General features: G+C 43.2%; 1 protein-coding gene across 1 annotated transcript in view; it reads left to right on the top strand.

Moving 5' to 3' along the window:
- The window catches only part of NAIP (NLR family apoptosis inhibitory protein), a 211,543-nt gene that overhangs the window by 64,496 nt on the left and 129,615 nt on the right, over window positions 1–17,432 (top strand). Inside the window, exons 4-5 of the mRNA XM_053699711.1 lie at window positions 7,006–7,087; window positions 16,844–16,904. Coding sequence (XP_053555686.1) covers window positions 7,006–7,087; window positions 16,844–16,904 — 143 coding nt within the window. The remainder of the gene's footprint in view (window positions 1–7,005; window positions 7,088–16,843; window positions 16,905–17,432) is intronic.

Genomic DNA, 17,432 nt, shown 5'->3' with positions numbered 1-17,432 from the left:
CACTTGTATCTGCTTCCTAAGTTGCTGCACTGGTATCTCCTTCCTCCATTGCTGCACTGGTATCTCCTTCCTCAGTTGCTGCACTGGTATCTGCTTCCTCAGTTGCTGCACTGGAATCTGCTTCCTCAGTTGCTGCACTGGTATCTCATTCCTCAGTTGTTGCACTTGTATATGCTTCCTCAGTCGCTGCACTGGTATCTCATTCCTAAGTTGCTGCACTGGTATCTACTTCCTCAGTTGCTGCACTGGTATCTGCTTCCTCAGTTGCTGCACTGGTATCTCCTTCCTCAGTTGCTGCACTGGTATCTGCTTCCTCAGTTGCTGCACTGGTATATCCTTCAGTTGCTGCATTAGTATCTGCTTCCTCAGTTGCTGAACTGGTATTTCCTTCCTCAGTTGCTGCACTGGTATCTCCTTCCTCAGTTGCTGCACTGGTATCTGCTTCCTCAATTGCTGCACTGGTATCTGCTTCCTCAATAGCTGCACTGGCATCTGCTTCCTCAATTGTTGCACTTGTATATGCTTCCTAAGTTGCTGCACTGGTATCTGCTTCCTCAGTTGCTGCACTCGTATCTCCTTCCTCAGTTGTTGCACTTGTATATGCTTCCTCAGTTGCTGCACATGTGTATCTCATTCTTCAGTTGCTGCACTGGTATCTCCTTCCTTAGTTGCTGCACTGGTATCTGCTTCCTCAGTTGCTGCACTGGTATCTACTTCCTCCATTGTTGCACTTGTATCTGCTTCCTCAGTTGCTGCACTTGTATCTCCTCCCTCAGTTGCTGCACTGGTATCTGCTTCCTCAGTTGCTGCACTGATATCTCCTTCCTCAGTTGTTGCACTTGTATCGGCTTCCTCAGTTGCTGCACTGGTATCTCCTTCAGTTGCTGCACTGGTATCTGCTTCCTTAGTTGCTGCACTGCTATCTTCTTACTCAGTTGTTGCACTTGTATCTGTTTCCTCAGTTGCAGCACTGGTATCTCCTTCCTCAGTTGTTGCACTTGTATCTGCTTCCTCAGTTGCTGCACTGGTATCTCCTTCAGTTGCTGCACTGGTATCTGCTTCCTTAGTTGCTGCACTGCTATCTTCTTACTCAGTTGTTGCACTTGTATCTGTTTCCTCAATTGCTGCACTGGTATCTGCTTCCTCAGTTGTTGCACTTGTATCTGCTTCCTCAGTTGCTGCACTGGTATCTCCTTCCTCAATTGTTGCACTTGTATCTGCTTAGTCAGTTGCTACACTTGTATTTCTTTCCTCAGTTGCTGCACTGGTATCTCCTTACTTAGGTGCTGCACTGGTATCTCTTTCCTCAGTTGCTGCACTGGTATCTCCTTCCTCAATTGTTGTACTTGTATCTGCTTCCTCAGTTGCTGCACTGGTATCTACTTCCTCAGTTGCTGCACTGGTATCTGCTTCCTCAGTTGCTGCACTGGTATATCCTTCAGTTGCTGCATTAGTATCTGCTTCCTCAGTTGCTGAACTGGTATTTCCTTCCTCAGTTGCTGCACTGGTATCTCCTTCCTCAGTTGCTGCACTGGTATCTGCTTCCTCAATTGCTGCACTGGTATCTGCTTCCTCAATAGCTGCACTGGCATCTGCGTCCTCAATTGTTGCACTTGTATATGCTTCCTAAGTTGCTGCACTGGTATCTGCTTCCTCAGTTGCTGCACTGGTATCTCATTCCTAAGTTGCTGCACTGGTATCTACTTCCTCAGTTGCTGCACTGGTATCTGCTTCCTCAGTTGCTGCACTGGTATATCCTTCAGTTGCTGCATTAGTATCTGCTTCCTCAGTTGCTGAACTGGTATTTCCTTCCTCAGTTGCTGCACTGGTATCTCCTTCCTCAGTTGTTGCACTTGTATATGCTTCCTCAGTCGCTGCACTGGTATCTCATTCCTAAGTTGCTGCACTGGTATCTACTTCCTCAGTTGCTGCACTGGTATCTGCTTCCTCAGTTGCTGCACTGGTATCTACTTCCTCAGTTGCTGCACTGGTATCTGCTTCCTCAGTTGCTGCACTGGTATATCCTTCAGTTGCTGCATTAGTATCTGCTTCCTCAGTTGCTGAACTGGTATTTCCTTCCTCAGTTGCTGCACTGGTATCTCCTTCCTCAGTTGCTGCACTGGTATCTGCTTCCTCAATTGCTGCACTGGTATCTGCTTCCTCAATAGCTGCACTGGCATCTGCGTCCTCAATTGTTGCACTTGTATATGCTTCCTAAGTTGCTGCACTGGTATCTCTTTCCTCAGTTGCTGCACTGGTATCTCCTTCCTCAATTGTTGTACTTGTATCTGCTTCCTCAGTTGCTGCACTGGTATCTCATTCCTCAGTTGCTGCACTGGTATCTGCTTCCTCAGTTGCTGCACTGGTATATCCTTCAGTTGCTGCATTAGTATCTGCTTCCTCAGTTGCTGAACTGGTATTTCCTTCCTCAGTTGCTGCACTGGTATCTCCTTCCTCAGTTGCTGCACTGGTATCTGCTTCCTCAATTGCTGCACTGGTATCTGCTTCCTCAATAGCTGCACTGGCATCTGCGTCCTCAATTGTTGCACTTGTATATGCTTCCTAAGTTGCTGCACTTGTATCTGCTTCCTCAGTTGCTGCACTCGTATCTCCTTCCTCAGTTGTTGCACTTGTATATGCTCCCTCAGTTGCTGCACATGTGTATCTCATTCTTCAGTTGCTGCACTGGTATCTCCTTCCTCAGTTGCTGCACTGGTATCTGCTTCCTCAGTTGCTGCACTGGTATCTACTTCCTCCATTGTTGCACTTGTATCTGCTTCCTCAGTTGCTGCACTTGTATCTCCTCCCTCAGTTGCTGCACTGGTATCTGCTTCCTCAGTTGCTGCACTGATATCTCCTTCCTCAGTTGTTGCACTTGTATCGGCTTCCTCAGTTGCTGCACTGGTATCTCCTTCAGTTGCTGCACTGGTATCTGCTTCCTTAGTTGCTGCACTGCTATCTCCTTACTCAGTTGTTGCACTTGTATCTGTTTCCTCAGTTGCAGCACTGGTATCTCCTTCCTCAGTTGTTGCATTTGTATCTGCTTCCTCGATTGCTGCACTGGTATCTCTTTCCTCAGTTGCTGCACTGGTATCTCCTTCCTCAATTGTTGTACTTGTATCTGCTTCCTCAGTTGCTGCACTTGTATCTCCTTCCTTTGCTGCACTGGTATCTGCTTCCTCAGTTGCTGCACTGGTATCTCCTTCCTAAGTTGCTGCACTGGTATCTATTTCCTCAGTTGCTGCACTGGTATATCCTTCCTCAGTTGCTGCACTGGCATCTGCTTCCTCAATTGCTGCACTGGTATCTGCTTCCTCAGTTGTTGCACTTGTATCTGCTTCCTCAGTTGCTGCACTGGTATCTCCTTCCTCAATTGTTGCACTTGTATCTGCTTAGTCAGTTGCTACACTTGTATTTCTTTCCTCAGTTGCTGCACTGGTATCTCCTTACTTAGGTGCTGCACTGGTATCTCTTTCCTCAGTTGCTGCACTGGTATCTCCTTCCTCAATTGTTGTACTTGTATCTGCTTCCTCAGTTGCTGCACTTGTATCTCCTTCCTTTGCTGCACTGGTATCTGCTTCCTCAGTTGCTGCACTGGTATCTCCTTCCTAAGTTGCTGCACTGGTATCTATTTCCTCAGTTGCTGCACTGGTATATCCTTCCTCAGTTGCCGCACTGGTATCTGCTTCCTCAGTTGCGGCACTGGTATCTCCTACCTCAGTTGCTGCACTGGTATCTGCTTCCTCAATTGCTGCACTGGTATCTGCTTCCTAAATTGCTGCACTGGTATCTGCTTCCTCAGTTCTTGCACTTGTATCTGCTTCCTAAGTTGCTGCACTGGTATCTCCTTCCTCCATTGCTGCACTGGTATCTCCTTCCTCAGTTGCTGCACTGGTATCTGCTTCCTCAGTTGCTGCACTGGAATCTGCTTCCTCAGTTGCTGCACTGGTATCTCATTCCTCAGTTGTTGCACTTGTATATGCTTCCTCAGTCGCTGCACTGGTATCTCATTCCTAAGTTGCTGCACTGGTATCTACTTCCTCAGTTGCTGCACTGGTATCTGCTTCCTCAGTTGCTGCACTGGTATCTCCTTCCTCAGTTGCTGCACTGGTATCTGCTTCCTCAGTTGCTGCACTGGTATATCCTTCAGTTGCTGCATTAGTATCTGCTTCCTCAGTTGCTGAACTGGTATTTCCTTCCTCAGTTGCTGCACTGGTATCTCCTTCCTCAGTTGCTGCACTGGTATCTGCTTCCTCAATTGCTGCACTGGTATCTGCTTCCTCAATAGCTGCACTGGCATCTGCTTCCTCAATTGTTGCACTTGTATATGCTTCCTAAGTTGCTGCACTGGTATCTGCTTCCTCAGTTGCTGCACTCGTATCTCCTTCCTCAGTTGTTGCACTTGTATATGCTTCCTCAGTTGCTGCACATGTGTATCTCATTCTTCAGTTGCTGCACTGGTATCTCCTTCCTTAGTTGCTGCACTGGTATCTGCTTCCTCAGTTGCTGCACTGGTATCTACTTCCTCCATTGTTGCACTTGTATCTGCTTCCTCAGTTGCTGCACTTGTATCTCCTCCCTCAGTTGCTGCACTGGTATCTGCTTCCTCAGTTGCTGCACTGATATCTCCTTCCTCAGTTGTTGCACTTGTATCGGCTTCCTCAGTTGCTGCACTGGTATCTCCTTCAGTTGCTGCACTGGTATCTGCTTCCTTAGTTGCTGCACTGCTATCTTCTTACTCAGTTGTTGCACTTGTATCTGTTTCCTCAGTTGCAGCACTGGTATCTCCTTCCTCAGTTGTTGCATTTGTATCTGCTTTCTCGATTGCTGCACTGGTATCTCTTTCCTCAGTTGCTGCACTGGTATCTCCTTCCTCAATTGTTGTACTTGTATCTGCTTCCTCAGTTGCTGCACTGGTATCTGCTTCCTCAGTTGCTGCACTGGTATCTCCTTCCTAAGTTGCTGCACTGGTATCTATTTCCTCAGTTGCTGCACTGGTATATCCTTCCTCAGTTGCCGCACTGGCATCTGCTTCCTCAATTGCTGCACTGGTATCTGCTTCCTCAGTTGTTGCACTTGTATCTGCTTCCTCAGTTGCTGCACTGGTATCTCCTTCCTCAGTTGTTGCACTTGTATCTGCTTCGTCAGTTGCTACACTTGTATTTCTTTCCTCAGTTGCTGCACTGGTTTCTGCTTCCTCAGTTGCTACACTGGTATCTGCTTTCTCAGTTGCTACACTGGTATCTGCTTCCTTAGTTGCTGCACTTGTATCTGCTTCCTCAGTTGCTGCACTGGTATCTCATTCCTCAGTTGTTGCACTTGTATCTGCTTCATCAGTTGCTGCACTGGTATCTCCTTTATTGGTTGCTGCACTGGTATCTCATTCCTCAGTTGCTGCACTGGTATCTCCTTCCTCAGTTGCTGCACTGGTATCTCCTCCCTCATTTGCTGTACTGGTATCTGCTTCCTCAGTTGCTGCACTGGTATCTCATTCCTCAGTTGTTGCACTTGTATCTGCTTCCTCAGTTGCTGCACTTGGATCTCCTTCCTCAGTTGCTGCACTGGTATCTCCTTCCTCAGTTGTTGCACTGGTATCTGCTTCCTCAGTTGCTGCACTGGTATCTCCTTCCTCAGTTGCTGCACTGGTATCTCCTTCCTCAGTTGCTGCACTGGTATCTGCTTCCTCAGTTGCTGCACTGGTATCTCCTTCCTTAGTTGCTGCACTGGTATCTGCTTCCTCACGTGCTGCACTGGTATCTCCTTCCTCAGTTGTTGCACTTGTATCTGCTTCGTCAGTTGCTACACTTGTATTTCTTTCCTCAGTTGCTGCACTGGTTTCTGCTTCCTCAGTTGCTACACTGGTATCTGCTTTCTCAGTTGCTACACTGGTATCTGCTTCCTTAGTTGCTGCACTTGTATCTGCTTCCTCAGTTGCTGCACTGGTATCTCATTCCTCAGTTGTTGCACTTGTATCTGCTTCATCAGTTGCTGCACTGGTATCTCCTTTATTGGTTGCTGCACTGGTATCTCATTCCTCAGTTGCTGCACTGGTATCTCCTTCCTCAGTTGCTGCACTGGTATCTCCTCCCTCATTTGCTGTACTGGTATCTGCTTCCTCAGTTGCTGCACTGGTATCTCATTCCTCAGTTGTTGCACTTGTATCTGCTTCCTCAGTTGCTGCACTTGGATCTCCTTCCTCAGTTGCTGCACTGGTATCTCCTTCCTCAGTTGTTGCACTGGTATCTGCTTCCTCAGTTGCTGCACTGGTATCTCCTTCCTCAGTTGCTGCACTGGTATCTCCTTCCTCAGTTGCTGCACTGGTATCTGCTTCCTCAGTTGCTGCACTGGTATCTCCTTCCTTAGTTGCTGCACTGGTATCTGCTTCCTCACGTGCTGCACTTGTATCTGCTTCCTTGGTTGCTGCACTGGTATCTGCTTCCTCAGGTGCTGCACTGGTTTCTGCTTCCTCGGTTGTGGCATTGGTTTTTGCTTCCTCGGTTGCTGCACTGGTATCTGCTTCCTCGGTTGCTGCACTGGTATCTGCTTCCTCGGTTGCTGCACTGGTATCTGCTTCCTCGGTTGCTGCACTGGTATCTGCTTCCTCGGTTGCTGCACTGGTATGTGCTTCCTTGGTTGCTGCACTGGTATCTGCTTCCTCAGGTGCTGCACTGGTTTCTGCTTCCTTGATTGCGGCACTGGTTTCTGCTTCCTCGGTTGCTACACTGGTATCTGCTTCCTTCCTCAGGTGCTGCAATTGTACTTAACAGTACTGTTAAACATGATCCTTTGGTTTGCTGTAACAATATCTAATGTGACCAATATGTTATCCTATTATCACACACAGCATATTTTTTTTAAAATTAATAATGTGATCGCTTTTTACAGTGAATTTAGGCTGCACTTGAAAATGTGAAAAGTTTTGTATAATAAATATAAGTACTTGCAATGAATTCTATCAGGTTGCATTATTTTATTTATGTTCATGATCAATTTACTTCTCTTAAGATGTCAGTTTCTTGCAAGTATGAAAACTCAAGATGAAATCAAAGAATATATTACACAGTACATGGGGTTTTATGGATTTACGGTAAGCAACTGTGTTGTCTGTGGTTTTGGTTTTTAACTTAAAGGGATACTCTAGTGTAAAAAAATACAATTTATTTTTTAAACAAATTTCTTCCAATTACTGCTCACATGGGGCCCGATCCGATATGCAGTGTCGCCCGCAAAATCCGGCGACGCCAAATTTTGCGCGGGTTTGGTATCCTATATACGGCGTAACCTAGAAGTTACGCTCGTATATTTCTGCCTTCGGCCGTAGTTTTTTGGTCCATAGACAGGGATACCAAACCCGCGCAGTTTGGTATCCAATATACAGCGTAAGGACTTACGTGGCGAAAATGGAGAAATCTTACTCCATTTTCACCTCGCCACAAATTGCAGGCGTAGTAAGCCTTACGCTGAGTATTGGAGCCCCGTAACTCCCTAAACTACCTGCAAAATAAAACCTAACACCTAACGCATGCGCAATGTCTATCTACCTGTCAACCGTAATCCCCCGCCGCAATCTCTAATAAAGTGTTTAACCCCTAAACCGACGCTCCCGGACCCTGCCGCCAGCTACATTAAATGTCTAACCTCCTAATGTGATCCCCCTACACCGCCACCACCTATATTAAAATTATTACCCCCTAATGTGAGGCCCTACCCCTACGCCACCTATTTTAACTACATTACCCCCTAATGTGAGCCCCCTACCCCGACGCCATCTATTTTAACTACATTACCCCCCTAATGTGAGCCCCCTACCCCGCCGCCACCTATATTAAAATTATTAACCCCTAATCTAATCCAACTACCCTGCCGTCACCTACATTAAAATGATAACCCCCCTAATGTGAGCCCCTACACCGCCGCCACCTACATTAAAATGATTAACCCCTAATCTAATCCCCCTACACCGCCGCCACCTATATTAAAATTATTAACCGCTAATCTAATCCCCCTACACCGCCGCCACCTACATTAAAATGATTAACCACTAAACCTAAGTCTAACCCTAACACCCCCTAACGTAATTATTATTAAAATAAATCTAAATAATATTAATAATATTAAATAAATTATTCCTATTTAAATCTAAAAACTTAAAATAAACCCTAAGATAGCTACAATATAATTAATAATTACATTGTAGCTATTTTAGGGTTTATATTTATTTTACAGGTAACTTGGTATTTAATAGCTATTGTACCTAGTTAAAATAAATAGTTAATAACTATTTAATAGCTACCTAGTTAAAATAATTACCAAATTACCTGTAAAATAAATCCTAACCTAAGTTACAAATACACCTACACTATCAATAAATTAATTAAATAAACTACAATTATCTAAGCTAAAATATAATTAAATACACTAAACTAAATTACAAAAAAAACAAACACTAAATTACAAAAAATAAAAAAAGATTACAAGAATTTTAAGCTAATTACACCTAATCTAAGCCCCCTAATAAAATAACAAAGCCCCCCAAAATAAAAAAATGTCCCTACCCTAAATTAAATTTCAAAAAGTAATCAGCTCTATTACCAGCCCTTAAAAGGGCCTTTTGTGGGGCATTGCCCCAAAGTAATCAGCTCTTTTACCTGTAAAAAAAAGAACAACCCCCCCATTACAACCCACCACCCACACACCCCTACTCTAAAACCCACCCTATCACCCCTTAAAAAAACCTAAGTCCAACCCCCAAGTGGTCCTTACCTGTCCTGAAGACCGGCGGAGAAAGTCCTGTTCCAGGTGGAGAAGTCTTCTTCCAGGCGGCGACCTCTTCTTCTTCCAGGAACCAGCTGGCGCGGAGCGGAGGAGTTGAAGACCGATGACAGCGGAGCTGAAGACTGTCCTCTCTGGAACTGAAGACCCGCGATGCAGGAACTGAAGATCGGTGATGCTGGAACTGAAGACCGGAGCCATGGAGTGTGGAGGATCCTCTTCATACGATCGCCGCCGTACACTGAATAGGAATTCAAGGTACGCGATTAAAAATGGCGTCCCTTGAATTCCTATTGGCTGATTTGAGCCTTCAAATTCAAATCAGCCAATCGGATGAAAGCTACTTTAATTCTATTGGCTGATTTGAATAGCCAATAGAATAAGAGCTACTGTAATTCTATTGGCTGATTAGAATAGCCAATAGAATTACAGTAGCTCTTATTCTATTGGCTATTCAAATCAGCCAATAGAATTAAAGTAGCTCTCATCCGATTGGCTGATTTGAATTTGAAGGTTCAAATCAGCCAATAGGAATTCAAGGGACACCATTTTTAATCGCGTACCTTGAATTCCTATTCAGTGTACGGCGGCGATCGTATGAAGAGGATCCTCCACGCTCCATGGCTCCGGTCTTCAGTTCCAGCGTCGCCAATCTTCAGTTCCTGCATCGCCGGTCTTCAGTTCTAGAGAGGACGGTCTTCAGCTCCGCAGTCATCAGTCTTCAACTCCTCCGCTCCGCGCCGGCTGGTTCCTGGAAGAAGAAGAGGTCGCCGCCTGGAAGAAGACTTCTCCGCCTGGAACAGGACCTTCTCCGCCAGTCTTCAGGACAGGTAAGGACCACTTGGGGATTAGACTTAGGTTTTTTTTAAGGGGGGATAGGGTGGGTTTTAGAGTAGGGGTGTGTGGGTTGTGGGTTGTAATAGGGGGGGTTGTTCTTTTTTTTACAGGTAAAAGAGCTGATTACTTTGGGGCAATGCCCCACCAAAGGCCCTTTTAAGGGCTGGTAATAGAGCTGATTACTTTTTGTAATTTAGTTTAGGGTAGGGACATTTTTTTTATTTTGGGGGGCTTTGTTATTTTATTAGGGGGCTTAGATTAAGTGTAATTAGCTTAAAATTCTTGTAATCTTTTTTTATTTTTTGTAATTTAGTGTTTGTTTGTTTTTGTAATTTAGTTTAGTGTATTTAATTATATTTTAGTTTAGATAATTGTAGTTTATTTAATTAATTTATTGATAGTGTAGCTGTATTTGTAAGTTAGGTTAGGATTTATTTTCCAGGTAATTTGGTAATTATTTTAACTAGGTAGCTATTAAATAGTTATTAACTATTTAATAGCTATTGTACCTAGTTAAAATAAATACCAAGTTACCTGTAAAATAAATATAAACCCTAAAATAGCTACAATGTAATTATTAATTATATTGTAGCTATCTTAGGGTTTATTTTATAGGTAAGTATTTAGATTTAAATAGGAATAATTTAGTTAATATTATTATTATTATTTAGATTTATTTTAATAATAATTACGTTAGGGGATGTTAGGGTTAGACTTAGGTTTAGTGGTTAATCATTTTAATGTAGGTGGCGGCGGTGTAGGGAGATTAGATTAGGGGTTAATAATTTTAATATAGGTGGTGGCGGTGTAGGGGGATAAGATTAGGGGTTAATAATTTTAATATAGGTGGCGGCGGGGTAGGGGGCTCACATTAGGGGGTAATGTAGTTTAAATAGGTGGCGGCGGGGTAGGGGCTCACATTAGGGGGTTAGAAATTTAATGTAGCTGGCGGCGATGTAGGGGTTGGCGGGGTAGGGGGCTCACATTAGGGGGTTAGACATTTAATGTAGCTGGCAGCGGTGTAGGGGGCTCACTTTAGGGGGTAATATATATAATATAGGTGGCGGCGGTGTAGAGGGCTCACATTAGGGGATGATACAGTTAATATAGGTGGTGGCGGGGTCCAGGAGCGGCGGTTTAGGGGTTAATATATTTATTGTTAGGAGTGGGAGGGGGGATTGCGGATAGAGGGGTATACGTGTCGGGCTATGTTTGGGAGGCGTGTTAGACAGTAACGGGAGATTTAATATTTTAGTCAGTTTTTATAAGCGGCGGCAGTTTCTAAAGTGCCGTAAGTCACTGGCGACTCCAGAAATTTGTACTTATGCAGATTTCTGGACACCACTAGTTTGTCAGACTTACGGCACTTTAGCAACTGCCGGCGCCGTATATGTGATAGCTCGCTGTGCGAGCTGAAAGTACGGGCGGCGCAGGTTTCCACGCTTGCGCCGAAACCTGCGCCGTATATCGGATCGCGCCCCTGAAGTACCCTCTAAAAAAATGCTCTAACGAAACTGAGCTTTGTATTTTTATACTACAATATCTCTTTAACCGCATAAAGTATAATAAAATACAGAGCATAATATGGATGCTGTATGGCACAAAAAACTGCTCATGACTGTCAACATTTCAGAAGTTATTATGAAGTATTAAGTTATTAGAAAAGTATGGAATTGCATTTAAAGCTAGCTGTATGAATAGAAATTACAAAAGTATCATCCTCAGGAATTAAAGGTACATTTAACACTTTGAGGTTTTACTATAAAATGTTTAATTATGTGCAGTAAAAAAACTTTTCAATATACTTTATCATTATTTATTTTGACACTTTTTACTGTAATTTAACATTTTGCCTGTCATTTTAAAATTGTGGGCTTTCTGAATCCTGTTAGGAGTGGAAGTGCAGACTTACTGCTATATTCCAAACAATCATTGGTTGCATACTCTTGTTACTCATTTATAGCTGTCCCTGGTTGGCCTGAGCTGAGAAGAAAACTTAGGTTACAACAGGGCAGTGCCCATTGCTTTATGAAAACTAAAACTTATTTTTGTCAATGTTTAAACAACTAATTAACAAAAAATACATCTTGATATCATTATTTTTTAGCAGTAGTGATACCCATTTAATCCCTGAGGTGAATAAGTGCTAAAATGAAGCATAGTATATGCTTTCTGTACACACAAATGACATATAGAGAAGTATGTCTCCTAGATGTACGAATGTTTTTGTTTCTATATATGTTAATATAATATATAATAATATATGTATTCCCTATGTAGCATTGCATTTTTACATAAGAAATATTAATCAACACAAGTCATTCGTATCTTCAATTCATAAGCAATGCATACAAATATAAAGAAAACATATATTTGTCTTTGAGTTATGTTTTTCTCATTTGGAAAAAAACAAACAAGGTAAGGACTCTGAAACGTATTGCATAAAGACTAATCCAATAACCATCCTTGAGGGAATTTGCTTGTCTCAGACTCGTCAAATATGGATGAGCAACTGGGGCTCTATGTTGTATGTTATATATAGAGCAAAGAAACTGTAATTGGATTTTTTTTTATATCATTTGCCACGTCCCTGAAATAAAACATTTTGACTGAGTTCTTGAGGAGCTCTAGGTCTTTCAAATGTTTTTTGTTATTTTGACTGCCCTGCCTGCATATATTTCACACTAGTTTGGGCTGTGCATTGCTATAACAACGTATGTTCACATTTTCCAAGTGAACATTTTATAAGTGAGGCACTAACAATAGAATTATACAAGAATTGAACAAGGATTGGGCAAGGGGCAAGGGGCAAGGCAAGTACTTTTGTAAAATTCTGTTTCATATACCTTTTTGTTTTCTTATGCAATTGCTACTGTAATTCTGTGTCTTATGTGCTTAAAGGGACACTGTACCCAACATTTTTCTTTCGTAATTCAGATTGAGCATGACATTTTAAGCAACTTTCTAATTTACTCCTATTATCAAATTTTCTTCATTCTCTTGGTATCTTTATTTGAAATGCAAAAATTTAAGTTTAGATGCCGGCCCATTTTTGGTGAACAACCTGGGTTGTCCTTGCTGATTGGTGGATAAATTCAAATAAAGATAGCAAGAGAACGAAGAAAAAATGATAATAGGAGTAAATTAGAAAGTTGCTTAAAATTGCATGTTCTTTCTGAATTACAAAAGAAAAATTTTGGGTACAGTGTCCCTTTAACTGGTTCCCACTTTTGTAAAAATGCTCAATATATTCATAATCATTTTTGCTACCTCTTGTCTCTATAACAAACTACATTATTCAATTACTCCTTCTCCCTCTCCACCTGCACTGTTCATTAGCCCATCTCTCTTAAACTCACCTTACTTTTGTACTCATGAACATTACCTATAACACTCTCTCTCCCCCCTGCAGCTCGTCTCAAAAGCAGTCTCACTACTGCAAATCCGTATCTCATCTCACGTCACTCTCCCTCTTGCTTTTACTTACTACTGGTGACATCTCCCCTAATCCTGGTCCCCAACCATTGCCTAGCCGTGCACATCCATGTGTACCATCCCATAGACTCAGAAAACAAAACTCTGCAAACCTTACTCACATCCTCTTGCATCAAAAGCCACTACCCCTTTCACTTGCGCACTCTGGAACTCTCGCTCTGTTTGCAACAAGCTCACTTCTATACATGACCTCTTCATCTCCCACTCCCTCAACCTTCTGGCCCTAACAGAAACCTGGCTCTCTCCCTAGACACAGCATCCACTGCTGCTCTATCACATGGGGGTCTCCACTTCAGCCACACTCCTAGGTCTGGTAATAGACAAGGAGGTAGCATAGGTATTTTACTTTCCTCTCGTTGTACCTTTCAACAAATACATCCCATCTCTTCCCTCACATTTCCCTCATTCGAAACCCACATGATTCGCTTATTTTCCCCTCTCTCTGTACGTGTTGCAGTCATATACCGACCCCCTGGCTCCTCTACTCAATTTCTAGATCACTTGGCTGCCTGTCTACCTTATTTCCTTTCCTCAGACACCCCTGCCCTCATTCTTGGCGACTTCAATATCCCTCTTGACAATCCCACTGCCTCATCTGCAAAACAACTTCTGCAACTCACTTCTTCTTTCGGTCTGTCACAATGGACTGATTCTCCCACTCTCTTGACCTGATCTTTAGCTATCGATGCACTCTCTCAAACTTCACAAACTCCCCCTTTCCTCTTTCTGACCATTTCTGACCACCATCTCCATACTTGCAACATATCATCCCTCCCTACAACTCTCCCTTCTTCTACTCCTCACACCAAACTTCACAGTAGCATTATGTCATTAGATTAGCAACAGCTTGCTAATCCCCTCAAACCTCTCCTCTCATCCTTCTCCTCCTTTTCCTGCCCTGAACAATCTATCTGCCACTACAATTCCACCCTTATATCTGTCCTTGACAATCTCGCCCCTCTTACCATAGCTCGGAAATCACACACTCATCCTCAGCCCTGGCATATTCCTCTGACACGGTACCTACGCAGATGTTCTCGTACTGCTGAGCGGCACTGGAGAAAATCTCGGAGTTCAGCTGATTTTCTTCATTACAAATTCATCTTGAACTCCTACTATTCTGCCCTTAATCTCCATAAGCAACACTACTTCTCTACGCTTATCTCTAATCTTTCTTCAAACCCAAAACGTCACTTCTCCACTTTCAATACTCTCCTCCGCCCTCCCCCACCTCCTAATACAACTTCTCTGTCAGCTCAAGACTTTGCCAGCCACTTCAATAACAAAATCGACTCCATCAGAAATCAGCTCTCAACATAATTCCATTCTCTCCCCCCCTCAAATGCTCTTACTCAACCACAACCCACATAACCTTAAACTTAGCTCATTCTCCCCTGTTACTGAGGAAGAAGTTTCGGCACTTATACTGCGCTCTCACCTCACTACCTGTCCCCTTGACCCTATCCCCTCACATCTACTCCCCTCCCTCTCTGCTACTCTTACCCCTATACTAACACACATTTTCAATCTCTCCCTCAGCACAGGTATATTTCCCTCATCGCTGAAACATGCACTGGTCACACCTATCCTCAAAAAACCTTCCCTTGATCCTACCTCCCCATCCAACTACCGCCCTATTTCCCTCCTCCCTCTAGCCTCAAAGCTTCTCGAAAAACTAGTTTATGCACACCTATCCCATTTTCCTTACGTTAAACTCCCTTCTTGACCCACTGCAATCTGGATTTCGTCCCCATCACTCCACAGAGACAGCTATTGTTAAGGTTACCAACAACCTACTTACAGCAAAATCAAAAGGCCACTTCTCTCTGCTTATCCTCCTTGATCTGTCTGCAGCCTTTGACACTGTTGACCACCCTCTTTTGCTCCAAACCCTCCAATCCTTCTGCATCTGTGACACAGCCCTTTCGTGGCTCTCTTCCTACCTGTCAAACAGTAACTTTAGTGTAGCCTTCTGCCCCGTCACCACTTTCTGTCAGAGTACCACAAGGCTCTGTCTTCGGTCCCCTTCTCTTCTCAATCTACTTGTCATCACTAGGTTCCCTAATAAAGTCCCACAGTTTCCAATATCATTTGTATGCCGACGACACCCAAATCTACTTCTCTGCACCAGACCTATCTCCTTCCTTGCTAACCCATGTCACACTCACTAACTGTCTTTCTCACATCTCTTCTTGGATGTCCTCTCACTACCTCAAGCTAAACCTCTCCAAAACTGAGCTCCTCATTTTTCCCCTTCTTCTAAAATCTCCACCCCCAATCTCTCTATAACTGTCGACAACTCCATCATTACCCCTACCCCACATGCCCAATGTCTCGGGGTCACATTTGACTCAGATCTCTCTTTCACTCCTCACATTCAGTCCTTGGCTAAAGCCTGCCGCTTCCACCTTAAAAACATCTCTAAAATTAGACACTTCCTTACACAAGACACAACTAAGATTTTAATCCACTCTCTCATTCTTTCCCGCCTCGATTACTGCAACTCTGTCCTCTCTGGTCTCCCCACCTGCCGCCTAGCTCCTTTACAATCCATAATGAATGCCTCTGCCAGACTCATCTTCCTTACACGTCGCTCTTCATCTGCTGCATCTCTCTGCCAACCCCTTCACTGGCTTCCTCTTGCCTCTAGGATCAAACACTGCACTGCTCCCCCCTATATCTCAGACCTTGTCTCCAGATACTCTCCCTCCCGTCCCCTTTGCTCTGCTCATGACCTCCTACTCTCCTCCTCTCTGGTTACCTCATCACACTCCCGTTTACAGGACTTCTCCAGACTGGCTCCCATCTTGTGGAACTCTCTGTCTCGCTCCACAAGACTCTCCCCTAGTTTTGTAAGCTTCAAGCGCTCCCTAAAGACTCTACTGTTCAGGGATGCATATAACCTATGCTAACCTTACTTTATACCAGTTCCACTCCTTCATTGCTATCCCCTGAACCCCCTTAGCATGTAAGCCTAAGAGTCCAGCTGTTTGTAGATCTGACTCCCATTTGATCCCTATAATTGATTTGTTGTACTCTCCCCTTTGTTTATAGCACTGTGGAATCTGTTGGCGCTCTACAAATAACCAATAATAATACATTTTGTTGCCTGTCTGGGTTCAATAACAAGATACATTCCTCTTACTATCTCACCAAGCCTTTCCCTCTCCTGTTCAGCCTCTCTCATAGGTTGGGCATCTGTGTTTCTTCTTCCACTGGTCCAGCCTATTATAAGCTAGACCATTCGCCACTCCCTTCTATCTTGCTCAGACTGGACCTCTTTTACTCGTATCTCTAGCCCAGCTTATTTAGCCTTTCTTATGGGCCCAGATTGATACTTACTCACTCTTCTCTCTCTAGCCTAACTACTTAAGACCCCTTATATAGGCCCAACCTCGTGGCTGAAATCCTCTCCTCTCTCTCTCTTGCTCATCCAATCTCTTTCTGACTGGGCCCTTTCTCACTCTTCTGAAATATTTCTTATCCAGCAATTGCATTTCTACACGGACCTTCTACTCATTATGGTCTTGTATATTTCCTTAATGACATGCAGGCATTTAAAAACATAGTGAAAAATACATTTGTTTAAAAATAAAATGCTCTAATGCAGTGTTGAATATTATCTTAACATTTTTATGTCATAATTTTGAGAGGGAAGAATCTGTTATATATCACCTTTGTGTCAAAGGGTTTAAAGACAGTTTTAATAAAGCAGTGACTTTATGTTACTATATTTCAGGGAAAACATTTTACTCCAATTTGCAGCAGTTTTGGTGTCAGGATATTGTGTCCTGCAACAGGTATGTAATGATTAATTCTAGATTAAAACTACTGATGCCCTATGAAAAATGTTTGTGTGTGATCCCTTAACTATTTTTAAATTATTAATAAACATCCAAACACTTAAAGGGACAGTCAACACCAGAATTTTTGTTGTTTAAAAAGAAAGATAATCCCTTTATTACCCATTTCCCAATTTTGCATAACCAACACAGTTATAATAATACACATTTTACCTCTGTTATTATCTTGTATCTAAGCCTCTGCAAACTGCCCCCTTGTTTCAGTTCTTTTGACAGACATGCAGTTTAGCCAATCAGTGCTCAGTCCTAGGTCACTTTACGTGCATGAGCTCAATGTTATCTATATGAAACATGTGAACTAATGCCCTCTAGTGGTCAAAATGTATTCAGATTAGAGGCAGTCTTCAAGGTCTAAGAAATTAGCATATGAACCTCCTAGTTTTAGCTTTCAACTAAGAATACCAAAAGAACAAAGCAAAATTGGTGATAAAAGTAAATTGGGAAGTTGTTTAAAATTACATGCCC

Source organism: Bombina bombina, chromosome 2, assembly GCF_027579735.1.
Source record: "Bombina bombina isolate aBomBom1 chromosome 2, aBomBom1.pri, whole genome shotgun sequence".
In the NCBI taxonomy this organism is placed as follows: Eukaryota; Metazoa; Chordata; class Amphibia; order Anura; family Bombinatoridae; genus Bombina; species Bombina bombina.
Note: the sequence above shows the minus strand (reverse complement) of the source record. Positions and strands in the feature narration are given on the sequence as shown.